Genomic DNA, 20,689 nt, shown 5'->3' with positions numbered 1-20,689 from the left:
TCAACAGTTTTGCATTAGAGTTCTTGGAAAGTCAAAGATCATTTCTGCTTTCTGATTGGACTGCATAAATTGAGCTGATTCCTTATGTTCTCCTACATCATTCTGTATAGAATTTATAAGCATCTAAGTTGAAAAGCCTGAGTTTCTCTCTTAATTACACAAGGACTTTCCTTAGGGTCCTTCAAGGCACTAGAACAGTATACTCCTTTCTCCTCTTTATTTCATTACTCTTCTCCAAAATTCTCTTAGGCAGGACTTGAAAGAGCTGTATGAAATGGTTGACTTCCCATCTGATTTAAGCTGTTCCCTCACCAGAGCAATGCAGAAAATTTCTCAAGGGCACACCAATAAAGAATTCTTTCTAGGAGTCATCGCTCAAAAAAAAATACAAAAAAACTCAAAGATATTCCCACCTACTCCCCAAGTCCTTCCTGAAGAAGAGCGCTTTGTACTGTAAACCTGAAGAAAACTATGTGTACTGATCGCTTTGGATTAATTTAACCAAAGAAATGTCATCTATGTAATAATACTTTGACTTTATATATATAATACTTAAGATATTAATACTTAAGAGCAATTATGTTTGTTCACATTAGGTAAAACTCCGTGAGCAGTGTTTCCCAGCCTGGAGTGATGAGAAGCATCAGCTGGGTCACTTGCTAAACATACGCATTTCTGGGATCACACATTTCTCAGACCGAGTGGACCCTGAGATCCTGGGAAGCCACATGGTTAGCAAGTATTCCAGGTGATTCTTATCATCAAGCAATTTGGGAAATAGCCTTAGAAAGAAATGAAGGAGTAAACCGTAGGAATCTGCCACCCTGCAGTAGAGGATTTAGGGACTTAACAAACCAGAGTGACTTGCTAATGCAGTGTTACCCACATGGACACTCAGCACCCTGACCAGATGACAGTGCTTGTCTGCAGCCTTGTTGGGACGCTCCAGCAGGACAGTAGCTACACTGCTTCTTTGGGGCAAAATTGAGTGGTATGAGCAGTCTCAACTCTGCACAGATTTCTGAGCCCTTTGACTTTGTGTTTGAATCCTGGCTCTCACCTGACCTTGCACAAGATTCTTATCTTGGTTGATTTATCTGTAGAATGAGGACAATAATAGTATCTACATTATGGGGTGTGTATGCGAGGATGTAAGCTACTGTCCTTGGTATTTAGGAAGTGAACTAATGAGAGAACAGGTGGGGAGGAGGGGCTGATTTACAGAGGATGTCCTTTCTCAGAGGAACAGGAGGCTTATGAAAGAATGCACGGCAGTAGAAGCTCTCCCACCTGCCTCGATTTTACAGTCACCCTTGCTGGCCTTAGCTTTTTATGGTAAACACTCGTAACATTCAGAGCCAGACCCAGAATCTAAGTATCAACTCAGGAATGTTTCTGCTTCAGAACTCAGAAGACAAGGTAGATTATTGAAAGAAGTCAGCTTGTGGGTTTTATGTTTTGTTAGTCGCTCAGTCGTATCTGGCTCTTTGCAACCCCATGAACTGTAGCCCGCCAGGCTCCTCTGTCCGTGGAATTTTCCAGACAAGAATTCTGGAGTGGGTTGCCATTCCCTACTCCAGGGGATCTTCCCCACCCAGGGATCAAACCCAGGTCTCCTATATTACAGGCAGATCCTTTACCATCTTAGCTAGCAGGAAAGTCCAGGTTTTATGTTTTAGCAGCGCCATTTATAAGGACTTCACTTCACCTGAGTTCTCTTCACTTACTAGTTTTGTCATCTGACTCCCTGAGGGCCCTAAGTGTATGGTGACCAAGGGCACTGTGCATTTAGGGACCCACAGCTGAATGCAGTTGCTAGAGTCTGTTGGAGGGAGTACATTTTTCTGGATGATACTTCATTGCTTGAGCAGGCTGAAAGAAGGGAGTTGGAGTAATAATCATCACAGCTCCTCTCTAGAAGGACTGCTACCCTTAAGCTTGATGTTGCTGCATAAAGCCCCAGCTCAGTAGTCAGCGGCCAGCTGCCATTGTCAGTCACAAAATATCTACGATTTCTGAAAGTTGTTTCAGATGATACTGTATAACCTGGGTGAATATTTTAAAGTCAGCAGTTCAGCTAGCATCTCTTTCTGGGTAGGCTTCGTCAGTGCTAGCGGTGGTAGTCACAGACTCTCCAGGGGCTGACCAGCAGACCAAGCGAGGCCGAAGCCCTAAGAGACTGGAGCAAAGGCAGAGCTCTGTGACTTAGCATGAAGAGTAGTTGTTAGAGAGGCTGCGTGGGAACAAGATGCCCCTGTCCAGCAATATTGTCCTTAGAACTTTAGGAGATTTCATTTCTATTCAGAATGAAATGATGATATAACATCCAGACATTAATTGCATAACTCATAGATCTGGCTCTTCCTGGCCCCAGTTACTAACCCGTATAAATTTCAGATAGTACCCTATTTACTTCCTCGAGGACTCATCCGTGTTTGTTTTCTCCTCTGAATGTCGTCAGACCTGTGTCTCCAGAGTCTGAGAAAAGCCAGGAGCCTGACACGTCATCCCAGTCATAGATCCTTCCTCTGCCAGGGCAAAGAATCCTCGGGGGGCATAAGGCTACTCTCCAGAATGAGGTTTTCTTTAGAACTCAGCATAAGACGTAAGTCACTGAGTCAAATAAGAATACACACAGTATCAAAAACGCCCCAGGAAAAAATTAAGAGTTCCAATTTCTACCTTTCTGATAGGCCATGCATATAAAAATAGTCACAGCCCCAGTGGTGAAAAAATATTTGATTAGCTCAGGAAAAGATGGTCTCAAATGTAATGGTTACTTTTTACAGAAGAAAACCTTATAAAGGGCTGAGATGCTGACAATCATGTGAGAAACTGTAAATTATGTACCTGAAAGGTTCCCCTCTAGGGATTTGCCCTCCAAATATTCTTCTAATATTCTCATATTGACATGTTTATAGTTGAAAAGAAATTTCGTCTTTGTCTGAGACTGAGTAGTTTCTAGAAATGTGCTTCTGTTAAAGAATCAGAACAGTATACTTAAAAACAAACAAACTTCCAGAACTTTAAAACAGACTTAAATTGCCCCTCTGCTAGTTAATTTCCTCTGAGGCTTGCTTCTACCCGTCTATTTCCCCAAGGTTCAGAATGTGATTACATTATTACGGTCTGCACTATTGTACTATTTTAAGTCATACCTTATATTCAAACCAATATGAAAAATGATGCTGATATTTTTAATGTATTCTAAAGCTTTGCCTTTAATTATTTATACACATAAAAATGTTTACAATTCTGTGGGCACTTCATATAACTTTGACATCAACAAAAACCTCCAGGATGAAACTTTTGACTTTGTGCATTTGTTTGGTACAGTAGTTTTAACTCTTTTAACTTCAAGTATTAAAATCTAAAAAAGCACAAACCCAGTTAAGCCAGATGAAAACATTGTAAAAGTCTTGTGTACAACCTTGTACGGACTTCCCTGGTGGTCCGGGGATTGAGGGTCCATCTTCTAATGCAGGGGATGCAGATTTGACCTCTGATCGGGGAACTAAGATCCCACATGCCGTGGGGCATCTGAGCCTGCATACAGCAAACAGAGTAGCCCTCATACTGCAGCTGGAGAAGCCCCTGGAATGCGCTGCAACAAAGACCAGCACAGCCCAACAAAAAGAAGAAAGGGAAGAGCAGAAGCTGAACTGCCACCGAGACGTCCACCTTTGGCTTCTCCATCTCTTGGCTCCTCTCAGAGGGCAGTCTTCATTCCCTCCTCCTATAGAACAGCCACTGCTCAAGGTGCCAGTGGCTTCCAACTCACATCCTCAGCCTTGTCACTCGAGAGGTTGTGCCTTTCTTCTTTCAGATTAGGAGACTCCAGGAAAGGATTCTTGTTGTCCTGGATGGCATTACTGCCTATCCTCGTGTGTGTGTGTGTGTGAGAGAGAGGGAGCCAAACTCTCAGACCTGTATCAGGAGAATTGAGGGAGGAGCATTTCCCCTAAAGAAGGTTGTACTGTCAAGAGCAGCAGAGATCCTGTAAATAGAAAAATACCAGAGGTTGTTGGCAGAGTGCTGTTTTGCTGCCCAGCACAGAGAGGTGTGCAGAGGTGTGCACATGTGCACGCGCGCACACACACACACACACTTCCCTCCCCACGAGCTTTTCTTCCTGACACAGTGCAGCAATATGACTACGAGTGCGCACTCACCTTTCCTGGAGGTCTTATCCACCTCCTGCAGACAGCATGGGATCCCGGATATCTGGGTAACGTCCATTCATCAGGATCAGCTCTTTTGTGATTCATTAACCTAGTCTACTGTGACCGAATGAGAAGTTTTAAGAACGCTCACATCTTTACAACTCACAGCTACAACTGCAACTCACAAGTCTGTAACAGCAGATATCTGAAAATAGGATAATTGTAATTTAGAGAAGCGGGGTAGGGGGGAGGGGGGAGGAAAGTCACAGGAAATAGGACATATTAAGCCATATCTGCCCATTTCCTCCTGAAACACCATGAAAATAACAGTCAAGAGATTTTTTTTTTTTTAGTAGAAGCCCACAACAACAGAGAAAAATGGGCGAGGAAACAATAGCAAGAACATTTTGGAAGCAGCAAAGCAGATGGCTGAATGGTAACTGATTTTTCCAGACTGGAGAGAACTAAAACCTAAGCCAACTGAGAGACCCAGAGGAAAGCCCACCCGGGAATGGGAAGGCTCTGTGGGGGGAAATACAGAATGATGGCTCATAGTCTGTGTAAGAAGCACTTACAGCCTCAGAATGTCTACATAACTGGGCACCTGCCCCTGCCCTACCCTGCCAGAGCTGAGATTTATGCCTGTGGTTTCTGGAACAATACAACCCCCATAAAAACCCAACTTGTCCTGATCATCTCACCTTGGTGGGCTGAGGCTACTGGCTTCCAGACAACGTGTCTCTGTCTCTTGGAACATCATATTAAAGACTTCAGGAAAGCCCCACTGTGTCCTGTTACTCCTCTCAAAGTGCTTAGGGCTCCAGCCAGAGGGGCACAAGATCCAAGTCCTAGGATCCCAGAGATTACAGTTTAACCAGTGGCTTTGCTCTGTAGCCATGTAGCAAAGATTGACGTATTCCCTCCCTGGATGGAGAGTTTTGCTACCATTGACACTTCTTGACTCAGCTAGTTCCAATCAGCGTTACACCCCACTCCCAGTATTAGTTTCTATTTTAGTCATAATTCTTGGCTACAAATAATAGAAGGTCAGTTTGAATTGGCTTAGGGAAAACAAGAAGATTTTTTTGTTTTTGTAACCAGGCTGTGGGCAGAGCAGGGGGTAGTGGCTGGGCCCCTGGGCGGACAGAGCAAGGGAAACTCTAACTGCTGTAGGTGTTTCCCCCACCCATCGCCTCCTCGCTCCTCTCTACTGCACATCTGCTCCTTCTTCCCTAATGTAACTATCATTCCACGCAGCAGGGAACAAAGCCAGGAGACCCATGTGTTCACATTTCGTAACCTCATTGCTCTAGGTGGATCCAGTTTGAAAACTTTCAATGGAAGTTACATTGGATCCATCTTGGGTCGTGTTACCCACCCCGGTGTTTTCTGTTCAGTGGCCCCACCTAGAATAACATGGTTGAATGGGTAGGGGTCAATTCACAAACAAGGGTGAGTCTACTTCCCTGGAGAAGGTGGGGCTGCTGAGGAGACATGTCACTATAAACTTCTTTCTCAGGTGGTTTCTGAAAGAAGTACACGTGAAAGCATATTACATCACACCTCCACGTGCATGGATTTCTTTCAGGAGACCTTTGTTCCCTTACCCCCTTAATTTTTCTCAAGGGTTAAATAATTCTTGCTATTCTGTTCAGTTTATGGAGATGATTGCGTGGGACATAATACCCCCTTTGAGTGGTGAACAGGTAAATACAAGAGCCACAGATCCTGAGTAAGTCACCAGTTGCAAGGGACCTTAAATAAGGGCAAGATTTTATCGGAGCCTTTTTACTTTAATCCATACTTCACAAGAAGGAGAAGCAGTTTTTAAAGGCCAGGAGGTGCCACAGTTTAAGTACTACTTCTGAGCTATAGAAACGTGACCAAGTTAAGAGGTGAGTTGTCCTATACGGGTTTTAAAATGGCTTTCTGACTGGGCGGCAAGATAAAGAGCTTATCTTGTTATCTACAGAAGGCAGTGGAGTGACAGAAGCCACAGAACGCTGCCTTTTCAGACTGAAAACAAAAGAGATGTGGGGAAACTGAGAAGAGAGACAAAATGAAATTGGTCAAGGCAGATACTGTGCATGTGTGGACTCGGGCCACTGATTCTCTCTTTCTGTGAAATGAGAAAAATAGAGTTTGGTGGAAAGCAAAAACTAATGAGGTTTTCAGCAGCGCCCTGAAACAGCTACCTTGTATGAATTCTTTGTGACAACCTCTCCAAGGCAACTCAGCAATTATTTTTTCTCCAATTTTTTTTTTTCCTTGAAAGACAGAAAAGCAGAGTAATTGAAAATTAACACATAATCTTATGGAACTGCAGAGTTGGCACATTTCCAGAGTCTGTCTGATGGCCTGGGCAGCCTGCCAGTTTTCAGTGGCTTCTGGGTTGGGATTAAATTCCATTTCCATTCAAGCATTTAAGGTAAACCCTTCAGCAGTTCTAACTCTGGTTAGTACAGATTAAAAGCTTGAGTATTTCCAACTCCATACTTCCAAACTTTGATATGAATAGTTTCCTCCTCTCATTGGACTGAGGCTTGAGATCCAGAATGTGAGCAAGAATTGCATCCATGATTGACTGTCAGCAGAGCAGAGGGGAAGAAGGAGCAGGTCTCGGGGAGAAATCGTGAGTTGAGTGTTCCCACATTTCGATTGAGATGCTTGAGGGATCTTGGGCTTGAAGACGGGCTTGCTACATTTTGAATGTGGGGGTGCTGAGGAAGGGAGTGGTTGGTTTTCTTTCTGGTTTGAGCTAGGTACCTTTGGTCAAAACACAGAAGGAAGATTTTGGGAGGAAGTTAGCAAGGTTATGTGAGTTAGAGGAGCCTGGGGGACGTCAGGGAACCACACCATTGCATGAATTCTTGAGATCTGACAAATGGCCAGTAGAACATATACACAGTCAGTCTCTCTCTCTCACACACACACACATTTTTACATATGCTTTGGAGGCTGTTGCCTTGGATACCTCATGAGTGTCCCTGCTGCTAAGAAGCTGACTAGGTGCAGCACATTGCTTTCTAATAAGATGCTATTAAGATGCTCCATGAGCTTGCACACACGACGGAAACTCCTATAGTGATGCTCAAATTCCTGTGCTGGTCTGGCTTAGACGGACTTGGTTTTTCATCCCCATCAAACTATTAAAATGTTTCAATTTCTTTTAATAAGCAGACACTTAAAACAAATCAGTGCTGTAGTATAAGGTCTTAACCTTTTTCCTGGATCTCATTAGGAAAACTCTAGTCTGCTCCCCACCAATCCAATCTCGTTTTTGCGACCAAAGGGATTTTTCTGAAGTACAGGTCTGAGTATGTTATGCTCCTGGATAAAAATCTTCAGTGGCTCTTCCCTTCTGCAGTGCTGTCCAAAAGCATGGAAATGTTCTGTGCTAACCCGTCTGGTAGCCATTAGTCATGTGTGGGTACTGTACACTTGAAATATGACTGATGCAACACAGTGAATTTTTAATTTTACTTAAATTAATTTGAATTTAAACAGCCACAGGTGGCTAGTGGCAGTGCAGTTCTGCAAGGTGCAAGGCACATTCTTCATTTCTGAGCTGACCCTTGCCATCCTCTGCAGCCGTACCTATTCCATGGTTTCTACTTGGCATTTATTCTCAGAGTTACTTAATCACTCACAGTTCCCCAAGCAGGTCGGCGCATATGCTGCTCTGCCTTGGTGCCTCCCATCCTTTTTCCTGTTATTTCCTTCTCTTTGTCATCTAATTCTGCCTTCTCAACTTAGCTTCACCACCTCCAGGAAGCCTTCCCTAGTACCCTAAAGCTAGATGAAGTGTTCGTCTTCTATGATCTGTAGCATCTTGTACATATCATAGAATTGTTATTAGCCATTTGTTTCATGCTTTTCAAGACCCTTAGCTCCTTGAAGGCAAAAATCCACCAGGCTTGATCCAGAAACTTACTCCTTTTCTCAAATCTTGCTGCTGCTTGCCCCTTGATCAGCATTTCTGCTAGGAAAGGGGTTTTCTTCATCAGTTATTTCAAGCACATAGCATCGTATAGCAATGCCTGCTTGTTTCACTGAGGGCTGAGAGATAAAGGACAGGGATTATACTGGAATATCCGGTTCTGATGCAGTACACTCCTGCTGGCCCCTCTTGGTTAGCTGTAACTTCCACTCTTTATCAGTGAGAAACCTGGCTCCCGTCAGTCACCATCCGTTTACATATTTGGTCGGTGGCTGATAGTGTGCATAGCAGTTTCAGAATTGCTGATTTATTTTTTAAACAGATGATTGTTAAGTCATATATTATACAACTCGTCCATTTAACACATACCATTTAGTGGTTTTTAGTATATTCACAGAGTTGTAAAACCATTACCACGATAGATTTGAGAACATTTTCATCACCTCCCCAAACTGATTTGTTACTAAAAAAAATCTCTGCAGTGTGGAGACTCGACTGTAGAGAACTAGAGTGGAAGAAAAGAAAACAGTCACGAGGCTCTTGGAGTAGACCAAGTGGCCCTGGGGGAGGACTTCCAGACGAGAGTATGGCAGCAGTAGGCGTGGCAGGAGTGGCTGGTTTGGGGATCTGTTCTGAAAGTAGAGCCAGCAGGACCTGGTTAAGAGATTAGATGGGCAACAGGAGGAAAAGAGAAATCAAGAAGACTTCTCAGCTTTGGGGCTTGTTGACTGGGTGAATGAGAATGCCGTTTATTAAACCAGCCAGTTGCGGGAGTGGCAGGTGAACAAGGAACGTGTGGAGAATTGAGCTGTATTTTGAACATGTTGGGCTTGAGATGCCTGTTAGGCAGGCAAGGGCAGATGCTGAACGGGCATCAAAGTTACATGATTCTGGAGCTCTGGGGAGAGGTCAGGGCTGGAGTACGAAGCTGAGAAGATTACAGGTAATGCCTTTTATGGAAGATTGTTCTAAGAACAAACAGAAGATCTGTAAAAGTCTCTGATGGGTCACAGTACTTTGTTGGTAGTAACTGCTATGTTATGGTATTTAATCCTCCCAACACTCTCTAAAGTAAATATTTCATGAGGTAGATTTTGTATTATTGTGATTTTACAAATGAGAAGACTAAGACATAGAGAGGTTAATGTCCAAGCTCACATGGCTAACAAGTGTCAGAGTTTGGATTAAACCCAGGACTGCCTGACTCCTGTGCCCGAGTTCTCGGTTGCTATGCTCTGCTGCCTTTTACTTAGTAAATAATTCTGCTACCAGGGGTGCACACTGGCTCTAGCATGCTTGCTTGTAGTGTCTCTGACCTTGTCCCACCCCTGCTTACCCTTCATCCCAGCCACCCACCCCCTCACCACCCCCACCCACCATCAGATCCCTTCCCCATGCTACCTTGCCCACGGGTGTGTTCTTAACCTGGGCCAAAGGCGCCCTCTCTTGCTAACACTGGAGATTCTGCTGGAGCTATGAGACTGTCACCTAGGATCCCAAGCCTCTGTTGTTTTGGAGAGCCATTCTCATACTGCAGTGTGCAGCTGGAGCCCTGGAAGCTTGTTTCAAATGCATATTCCCAGGCCTCGTTCCCAGGTAATTTGATTCAGTAGAAGCTTGAGGGTTCTAAAGGAAGAAGTCTGGGGAAATGTGTTTTTAGAAATGCTGCCTTTGACCCTGCAGTCCCATCAGGACCTTCTGTCCCCAACTATGCTCATTATTACCATTGGTTTAGAGCTGGGAGATGCCTTATGAGGGAAAGAACTCTCTTTAGGTACCTGGGGAGAAATGTATTCATCTCATGGTCACTTCTCTTTTTAACTTTGGTTCATTTTAATCACCCTTGTCTTTGCTGGTCTCCCTAATTGGGTAAAATTCTACTATTACTTCCTCTCATAGGAGAACAGTGTCCTTATCGTCATAACACTCATTACACTTGGAGTTTTCCTTATTTGTGTGATCATCTCTTTTCTACTTGACTATTGCTCTCTTGATGTTAACAGTCAAGTAGAAAAATCCACGTCTGGGTTTTGCTCATGTCCTCCTGTCCTGGCACAGTGCTGACTCTAGTCAGTGCTCCAAACATTGACTCACATGCCCAATCTCCATCAGAAGTGCCATTCAAACTATTGTGTACTCAGGCGTGCAAATCACCTACTTTTATGGATTGAATTAACTTTTGATAGCTTAGAAATAGAACAGTTATTTTCATTATTTTATTTGTTATAGGATTCCAAAATATTCCAAAGGATTGACTTTGTTTTAGAAAAACAGAGTTCTAAAGCAAAATCTGTTTGTAAGTTGGGATTGTATATATGTTGCATATACACATTGCAGCACATTCAATGCATGTATGCATAATCAAAAAAGAAAGGGTTTATCAAAAAGTAAATCTGAAAAACAGGTACATTTTTGAATGTGAGTAGAATGACATAACACCCATTGTTGTTCAGTTGCTAAGTCCTGTCTGACTCTTTGCAACCCTATTGATTGCAGCACGCCAGGCTCCTCTGTTCTCCACTATCTCCTGGAGTTTGCTCAGATTCATGTCTATTGAGTCGGTGATGCCATCTAACCATCTCAAACTCTGTCGTTCCCTTCTCCTTCTGCCTTCAGTCTTTCCCAGCATCAGGGTCTTTTCCAGTGAGTTGGCTCTTCATATCAAGTGGCCAAAGTATTGGAGCTTCAGCTTTAGCATCAGTCCTTCCAATAAATATTCAAGGTTGATTTCCTTTAGGATTGACTGTTTTGATCTCCTTGCAGTCCAAGAGACTCTCAAGAGTCTGCCCCAAACAAAATTGTCAAAAGATTCATGGGCATTTAAATTCCTCATTTGCCATAAGCAGCTACTGTTAATGCTTTTCGTTTTGGCCTAGATCCCTAATCATCTGGCAAACAACACTAGTTCTGAATAGCAGTCTTCGTATCATCCTAAAATGGAGTTTAATGGACTGTTGCTTCTAGAGTAAACGTCTCCAGTTTCTGTTCTGCCATTTCCTTTGGAACACATCACGGTCAGATTTTCATGCCCGTTACTCTGCCAAAACTACTTTTGTCAAGGAGACCAGAGACTTCCCACATGCTAAATCCAGTGGTGAATTCTCAGGACTTCCGGGCTTGACCTGTCAGTGGCATTTGATGTAGATGATTGCTGCCTTGTACTTGAAACACTTTCTGTGCTTGCCTGTAGATACTATGCTTTCTGGCTTTTCTCCTATTCCTTCTCTGCCTCCTTTGCTGATTTTTCCATACCTCTTTGACCTATAAATGTTAGCATACCAGAGGGACCACTTCTCTTTTCTGTCTGTACTCAACTCACTGTAGGTGATCCCATCCATACTCATGACTTTCGATAAAATCTGCATACTAGTTACTGTAAAACTTCTTTTTCTGACTGAGACTTTTTCCTTGAACTTTCACCTTTTCCCTCACACATCTTCCTCCTAATCAATACCTTCACTTGGGTATTTAATATATATTTCATAACTAGCATGTTTTAAACTCAGTTCTATATCTTCTCCCACCAAATCTGCTTCTCCCATATTCTTCCCCATCTCTGTGAATGGCAGTCCCATTTTCTTAGTTGCTTGGTCAGAATCGTTAATTTTTCTCCCATCTAAACTGTCAGGTTATTAAATCTATCCAAAATCACTGTCAAAGTCTATCTAATATCTTGTTATTTATTATCACTTCTACAGCTACTATTTCCTAGCCACTCTTGTCTCTCATCTGGAATGTCAAGATGCCTTCTAATTGACTGCTTATTCCCCCTGCTCTCTGGCACTTTATCCTTCCTGTAGCAAATGATCCTATTAAAATACAAGTTACACCTCACTTCTGCTCAAAACTTTCCAGTAAATTCTAATTTCAGAGTAAAAACTAAAGCTTTTGTCCTGGTATGCAGGATTATATAACCTACTTCTTAATCTGTCTGCCATAAAGACCCAGCTTTGTTTTGAATTCTAGTTTGAAGTGAACTGATACTTTACAAAGATATGATAAAAATAAGTTACTACAGAAAGAACCTCCACTCTGGTCATGGTGGACTAACTGGTATCAAATTAGCTCTCTCACTATAAACCACTGGAAAACTGGTCTGAATGTAAAAACAACAGTTTTCAAGAATTAGACAGTAAGTAGCGTAGGACTGATTCCTGAGATGGAAAACAAGTGAGATAGCCCCATGATTGCCCAGACTTTCTGCAGGAATGCATTTGCCAAACACCAGTGCAGGATATAAGCAGAGCAAGGTGGTCTTGCTGAGAATGAGAAAGAGATTGGAGTCAGGGAGCAAAATTTGCTGAGGAAAACACCAGAGAGGAATACATGTGCAGAGAAAGAGCTCCATAAATCTGAAGAGAGATCCCTTGAGTCTTCAGCTAAAAACTAAGCTGTATTTGCATGTAATGAGATTTCACATGATCTGAGAGAGAACAACCCCTGGGGATTTGAAAGTGGAACAACTACCTGAGCTCACACTGTTGAGTTCTAACCAACATATATAGTTTGAGTTCTAACCAACCAGAGTAAAGAGACAAGATTGAATGCTTGAGGCACTCAGTAAAGACCCCAGAAGGACCACATCTTAGGAGTGGGTCAAATTAGCCCTAAATAAAGTTACTCTAGATCTGCACTAACGAAGCTTCAACACAAGCCTCAAAAGGATCAAGCTGTTCACAAGGAAATTGACTGCCATTCTTAAGAGGAAGACAACAAAATCCAGACATTCAGCAACATAATACTGCACATTTGCACCATTCAGTGGAAAATTAGAAGACATAGGAAGAGGCAGGAAAGTATGACATGTAACCAGGAGACAATTAGTCAACATAACAGAGCCAGAAATAACCCATGTGATGCAGCTAACACACATGGACTTTGAAGCATCCATGATAAGTATCGAAAGTATAAACGAGGAACTTCCGTGGTTGTGCAGTGGTTAAGACTCCGTGCTCCCAGTGCAGGGTGCCAGGGTTCCATCCCTGGTCAAGGAACCAGATCCCACATGCCACAACTGAGAAAAAAAAAAAGATCCTCCGTGCTGCATCTAAAGGTCCCACATGCTACAGTGAAGAGTAAAGATCCTGAGTGCCAGAACTAAGACCTGGTGCAGCCAAGTAGTAAATATTTAAAAAATATATTTATAAAAGAAAATATCAACATAATGTGGAGAAAATGTGAGAAATAAAAAAGAACCTAGTATAAATGTGATTGGAATTTTTTGCATGTATAGTCTACTTCCATTAAAACCTTTAAAATAAAAAAATTAGAGCTTACAGGGTTGAAAGCGATTATACTGAAAAATTCAGTGAATGGACTTAACAGTAGGTCAGAAATTACAAAATGAAAATTCACTGAACTTAAAGACAAAGCAATACAAACTATCTAAAATGAAGCAGAGAGAAAAACATTTGAAAAACAGAGCCTCAGTGACCTTTGGGACAATGTCAAACAGTGTAACAGAAGGGGAGGAAAATAATTATTCATGGAAATAATTTTTTCCAAATTTCTGAATAAATTTTTACATATTTAATGAAAACTACAAACACAGATACAAGATGATCAACAAACTAAGCAGAATGAACACAGAAAAACATAGCAACACACATCACAATCAAATTGCAAAAAAAGAAAACGCAGTGATAAAGAGAAGACATTAAAAGCAGCTAGAGAAAAAAAGACATGTTACATATGGGAACAAGGGTAAAATTTTCCAATGAGTTCTCAATGAAAATAATGCAAGTTAGAAAACAGAATGATATCTGAAAGTGGTGAAAGAACTGAGTTTTATTCTAAAATATAGAAATTTCCTAGCTTTATCCACTGAAAAACCTAGAAGTGGTGACAACCCAAGAACAGTGAGCACTCTAGTACCCTGACTGTGGCTTCTGAATGCTCTTTCTCAGTAAAAGGGACCTGAGACCCTTGGAAGAAAGGTTGATTCTAAGTGTGGAGCAGGACATATACAAGATGAGACTGAGGCATCTTACTGTACAAACAGGGAAGCTAATAAGCTCTAGTGAAGCCTACTTCCTGGGGTTCCCACTGGCCAAAGTTAGGACGATTTGAATACCATTGTAACGGATTGAAGCACATCAGATACACAAAAGTCTGTGAGTTTATAATGATATTAAGACAAACAAACAAAAACCCTCCTAAGGCACTAGCTCATTTTTCTGTTGCTGTTAAATAAGAAATATTAACCATTGGTTTTACCTGTCCTGAATGAGCAGTATTTTACAGTAAGCAAATAGAAGAAATGAATAAACGTGCAAAAGATGATAAAACTAGAAAGTCAACCTTTTGTAACCCCTCATGAAATACTGTATCTAGGCAGGGATCATTTTAAATGCTAAAATTATTAGGTGAAAAGTTGATGGGCATGTTTGTAATAGAGAGATGTAACCAGTAGTATCTGAATCCACTGATTGGTATTTCCATTCCATTCCATTCCATTACGTACCTTCTGTTTGATTTATAAGTACATCATATTATATATGATGGAGTCTAGCCCTGTCTCAATAACAAAACAAAAGCAAAAACTTTAGTCCAGCATCTAGATCTGACCCACAGAGGCTAGAGAAACAAGTTTAATGATGCCTCCAAAATGTAGGATATGCAGCAAGGTAACCTGTTTTCTTCATAAGTAGATGATGGGGAAGAAACAGGGAAAAGGAAGAACTGTTACAGAGTAAGAACAGAAACATATAATCAAATCCCAACATAAAAAACAAAAACAAAAAACATATCAACCAAATGCAAAGTGTGGACCATGTTTAAATCTTGACTTTAACTGTAAAAGGATATTTTTTAGGATTTAAATTTTCAGATGGACTAAGATATTCAAGAATTTTTGTTAATTTTTTCAGATGTGATAATGGTGTCGAGGTTGTATAAATTTTTTCTCTGATGTACAGACTCAAGTATTTGCAGGCGAAATAATAAATTGGTGTTACTCTAGCCACGCCCTCCCGCACAAAATGTTGGAAAAAGGAAGAATAAATGAAATAAGTTGACGGTGTTGATCTTTGTTGAACTTTAGTGACAGGTCCATGAAGTGTGCGTGCTCAGTCACTTAGTTGAGTCCAACTCTCTGCAACCCTGTGGACTGTAGCCCGCCAGGCTCCCCCATCCACGGATTTTCCAGGCAAGAATACTGGAGTGAGTTGCCATGTCAAATGGTAGTCATTAAATAACTTTTTCTACTTTGTGCATATTTTAATACTTCTCTAGTGAAAAGTTAAAAAAAAAGAGAAAATCATGTGCTTAAGGACTTTCCAAATATCTGTAAGAGAAAGCCTCACTCAGATTGTATGCAACATTGTCCATTAAATACAATTCTAACAAGTTTTATATAAGTATCAGTTTTATGGGAGAAAATAGAATGATGCTAAAGGCAGTATCCTTGTAGAAATAAAAAGGTTTAATTGGTAACATGAAGTAACTGAAAACTCTGACAGGTAGACAGAAGCCACAGGAGAATTAAGGGGCCACTCAGTGATTAAATGGACCCACTCTGCCTCAGTTTTCCTGCCAGAGGGCATTCCCTACAAGATGTATCCATCACAGAGCCCAGAACCTGGGCAAGCCTGGTGGGTAAGGCTCCTCGGTGGCCCCCACACTGGTTTCTCCTTCTCACGGGCTGTAGTAGCAGCCCGCCTACCAAAGCGGTTTTCAAAGGGGTTGCTTTTGTTGAAGGGATTAATGAGATGTATTCCCTATGGTCTAACACCATATTCCGTTATGCCTTGTGGTTTTTCATTGTTTTCCTTATCATGATTTTTTTTGTTCTATTTTTCTTTGACGTTTGCCCATTTTAATCCATGTTCTTTTCTCGCTCTGTTTGTGTTTGTGTCACGCTTGCTGTCTTTGCCTCCGTTGTTCCTAGGTTACAGTATAGCCAGGATATACCCAGTCACTTGGCTGACGAGCATGCGCTGATAGCCTCCTATGTGGCCCGTCTGCAGCACTGTGCACGGTCAGTGGGAGAGCAGCAGCAGGCGGGTGGCCAGGGGCTGATCGGAGGGAGGGAGAGCTCTGTTACCCGGGGCTGCCAGCTGGAAAATACTCTGCATGTGGGGTTTTTCTTGAGAAGCTACCAGCTATGTTTGGCAGGGTTTAAATAATTGCTAAAGCATTAGCTTCTAAAAGAGAAGGAGCCTTGCCAAGCCTGGGCACTTACCTAAACACAGAGTCAGAAATTCTTCCTTAAAGTGAAGTGCCCTTCCTTCCTTCCTTCAGACTACACTTAAAAGGGTGTAAACCTCAGAGATGTGCAGTCCCAAAGCCGTGTATTCACAGAGGTATTTGATACAACCTCTTCCTGTTTATTCTTGCCTAAATAATGGAATCTTTCAATCCATGTTCAAAGTCTAGGGTTGATCAGCACACCTTGTCTAACGTTGGAGGCTTTGACACCATCACCTTGTTACATCTTTATGTGTTGCATCATCATCCATTCCCCCAAAATCTTATCATTGTTGATGATTTAAACCAGTGATTTTCAACAGTGGTATTGAGTCATTGTCACCTGAGAGACTTTTACCAAACCATATATACCTCCTCATATTATAATAATTATAGGTATTATAATTAACTAGAAACTACTGTTGATATGGGAATATGTCTGATCCCTCAGAGGGTTATGGTGGAAAAACATCTGATAACCACTAACTCTAGCAAAGTTAACCCTTTAAAAGAGTTACTAGCAGACAAAATGCCATTGCATTCAGGTAGACCCAAAGTCACCTATCCATTCCATGCCCACCCCTGCCACCATTCTGCAAGGAGAATGCCAGGTAAAGTTTAAATGATCTAAAGCCATCCCTCCCCTTTATATAGCAGCAGAGAAGAGTCTCTGTGCCAAATAGCCTGAGATTCTTACTCTGAGAGAGAAAACTAATTTATAAACTTAAACACATGGGAGAGGCTAGAGACTTAAATTTTGATCATAGCTTTGCCCTTAACATGCCTTGGCTCCACAGGAAGCGCTTATTCCCTGTGATAGCAGAAAAATAAATTAATAGTCAATTTTAAAATATGTATAATTGAAAAGGACTGTTTTAAGTATTATACTTTACAGCACTTTGCGTAGTTTTCCCAGTATGACCAAATGGTGTTTATTACTTTCAAGCATTTACCTGTCTCTAAAGCTTTAGATTATAGGGTTCTCCTATCTCCCAGCTATAATTAATAAGCTTATTCTGTGGAGGGGAAGGCCTACAAGTTGTGCATTGTATCATAGAGAGATGATTTCTGAGCACTCTGTCCCAGTCCCTTGATCTCTGGGAAGAGACTTGTCTCACCCTGGCAGGACAACTTATTTAGTATCAGTAAGGGCAGTTGTCCAAGTGATTAAAAGTTTCCATGGTGAATACAGCAGCAGAATATTTGACAGACACTGCTACCTGATATTTCAGCCCAGGGAGATGTATGCTAGGTTTAGCTGAGACCCTCAAGTCTCATGGCTTAGAGATGAGGCTCCCTGAGTGAGAATTGATGGCCAGGAGCCCTGGAAGAACATGAGGGTTGGGTGAGTACTGCATCTCTTCTTGATTCATAGTCGAAGAAACTGAGCTTTGTACAGAAATTTCCAGGCTAACTATTGATAATTCTGAATATTGAGATTTAAAATCAGCTGAAGTAGAAGAATAAGGAACCTTTTTAATTTCCTTTGTAGTTTTCATTGACCTTAAAACCTATCATCAACAGAAAGTTCTAGTTTCTGGCTGGAAAGCATGGCCAGTTAAAGCGACCATGTCTTCCACACTCAGGTAGGAATGACAGGTCAAATCAACCCTCCTAGGAGAGGGAATGTGATGGAGAAGGAGGACCTCAGAGGACAGCCTCTGTAAGTCCCACTTCTTAGGCTGCTGTTCCCTCCATAACAGTATCTACTTGTTTGGGTAAATGTTTATTTTGTTGTTATTTAAAAGATAAAGAGAGTCCTCTTGTTTCAGACAAACATAGGCATAAGTACTATAATTCAGCCCTGACCTTGGAGCCCTAACCCTAAAGTATTAAAGGCAACCATTGGTAGCATGTTGTTATTGCAAGATCATCTTTTGAGAAATGATTATATTAATATATGCTAGAGACTGACACTTGCACACCTAAAATTATATAGTGTTGAGAAGTGTCTTTGGCAGAAGACCATGACATTGACAGTGGCAGCACCTTAAAAAAAAAAATTCATCCTAGAGGAAAGACCAAGTGAAGCTTAGAGAGTTAGTCACAGAGATAGAAATACAGGATGGTAAAAAAAAAAAAAAAATCTAAGAAAAATATAGTTGACTTTGTATATGAAAAGTCCAGATCTCTATTGATTTACCTCCATCCTTCCCAGATTCTCTTCAGTAATTATAAAAAGGTCTTTAAATTTTTTTCATATTTCATATTTTGTCATACTGTTAAATTGCAATCAGGGGTTTGGAACTCCAGGAACCTGGAGCCAAAGTAGAAACAAGCCATGACAGTCATCTCTCGTCAGATAGTCATCATCATTATTGTTGTCTTAAAGCTTCTGTCAGAACTGAAACAAAGTAGAATTATATAGCCACAGTGCTGGTTAATCTAGAAGTGCCTTATATGGATAAGTAGCAGTTGACATCACACCCTAAATTAAAGATGTCAACCATAATCAGCAGAAGGTTCTATATGAGCAGAACATATACACAGAACTAGCCTCCTGCTCAAGAATCCGTTTATCCAAGGTAGTGGAGAAGGCAATGGCAAGCCACTCCAGTACTCTTGCCTAGAAAATCCCATGGATGGCGGAGCCTGGTGGGCTACAGTCCATGGGGTCACCACGAGTCGGTCGCGACTGAGCGACTTCACTTTCACTTTTCACTTTAACGCAATGGAGAAGGAAATGGCAACCCACTCCAGTGTTCTTGCCTGGAGAATCCCAGGGATGGCAGAGCCTGGTGGGCTGCTGTCTATGGGGTCGCACAGAGTCGGACATGACTGAAGCGACTTAGCAGCAGCAGCAGCAGCAGCAGTGGCACTAAGGTAGTGGTGGAAAATGAGAGTGAAAGTCTCTCAGTCGTGTCCGACTCTTTTCGACCCTGTGGACTATACAGTCCATGGAATTCTCCAGGCCAGAATACTGGAATAGGTAGCCTTTCCCTTCTCCAGGGGATCTTTCCAACCCAGGGATCGAACCCAGGTTTCCTACATTACAGGCAGATTCTCTACCAGCTGAGCCACAAGGGAAGTCCCAAGAATACAGGCGTGGGTAGCCTACCTTAATGGAGTTTAAAATTTTTAGAATGCTGGAACTCTTGTTAAGAGTAACAGACTAAATTAATTCACTCAAGTTGGGGCTACAGTTATAGAACAAGCATGGTAAAAGAAGAGAAAGAACATTGGAGGGGAATGTTTGATACCATGGAATCTTCCCCCACTTTATCATATTGTGAGCCTGCCCTAGCTTAGGTTCCTCAGTTTTGCTCAGCCAATGTTAAGAGTACTTCCCCAGCCCTCTGTTTTTCGTGATGTTTTAGTTTTCTCTTGGTCTTTTTGAATTCAAGACCTATATCTAAATGTCATGAGGTTTTCTTAAAACAATCGATTGGAAATAGCTCCCTAGGCTTTATAGATGCCCTTTTTTCAGCCTTTGCATTCAAACAGAAGTGTCCCCTCTGAAGCTGTAGGAGCAACAGGGATATACTGCCCAAAAGAGATGTTATGCATGGCCTTGTCATTTCTCTAAATCCCTTTGGTCTCAGAAGACCATTAGTATCTATGATTCAGGTCCCCATTTCTTTTGTTACCATTCTTTTTCCATCTGTTCTTTCTGAGAGAGAAGCAAGAGTAGGGGTTGTTTAATAGATACCTGTTGAATTTTTATCTCCTTGGCAGTGTCCTGGACAGTCCTAGCCGACTGGACGAGGAGCACCGGCTTATAGCCCGCTATGCTGCCCGGCTGGCTGCAGAGGCAGGAAACATGGTAAGTAAATAGAGGATTACAGGAGAGTAGCAGAAATTTACATTATTTTAATATATAGATGGAAGGGGAATGGTAACCATGAAACTCTGGAGAGTAGATACCTCAGAGACAGGAAGCGGGAAACAGGTTTAAGGAAGGGATTGCAGTGGTCTTTAATTTTATCTATAATAACCACTTTTAAAAATCAATCAGTAAAAGAAAATCAAAGAACCAAAATTTGGTTCTTTAAAAAGATTGATAAAATTAATAAAGCCCCTAGAAATCCTGATCAAACAGAAAGGGAAAAGGATGTGGAAAAAAGAGAACCTTTATACACTGTTGGTGGGAATGTAAATTGGTGAAGACTGTGAAAAACAGTATAGAGGTTCCTTAAAAACTAAAAATAGAACTACCATGTGATCCAGCAATTCCACTCCTGGGTGTATATCTGGAAAATAACGAAAACACTAATTCAAAAAGATACATGTACCCCAGTGTTCATAGCAGCACTATCTACAATAGGCAAGGCATGAAAGCAACCAGAGTACCCATCAACAGATTATTGAATTAAGATGTGGTTCACACACACAAGCTGGAGTATTACTCAGCCATACAAAAGAATGAAATATTGCCATTTGCAGCAACATGGGCGGACCT

At 41.6% G+C, this 20,689-nt stretch overlaps 1 protein-coding gene across 6 annotated transcripts in view; it reads left to right on the top strand.

Annotated features, from left to right (window-relative positions):
• Nucleotides 1-20,689, top strand: part of DTNB (dystrobrevin beta) — a 241,721-nt gene that overhangs the window by 165,996 nt on the left and 55,036 nt on the right. For all 6 annotated transcript variants that reach the window (XM_070379236.1, XM_070379235.1, XM_070379233.1 and 3 more), the window contains exons 11-12: nucleotides 15,992-16,081; nucleotides 19,966-20,053. In XM_070379236.1, coding sequence (XP_070235337.1) covers nucleotides 15,992-16,081; nucleotides 19,966-20,053 — 178 coding nt within the window. The remainder of the gene's footprint in view (nucleotides 1-15,991; nucleotides 16,082-19,965; nucleotides 20,054-20,689) is intronic.

This window comes from Bos mutus, chromosome 11 (genome assembly GCF_027580195.1).
Source record: "Bos mutus isolate GX-2022 chromosome 11, NWIPB_WYAK_1.1, whole genome shotgun sequence".
NCBI classification, from domain to species: Eukaryota; Metazoa; Chordata; class Mammalia; order Artiodactyla; family Bovidae; genus Bos; species Bos mutus.
This window is presented reverse-complemented; position numbering and strand designations above follow the sequence as displayed.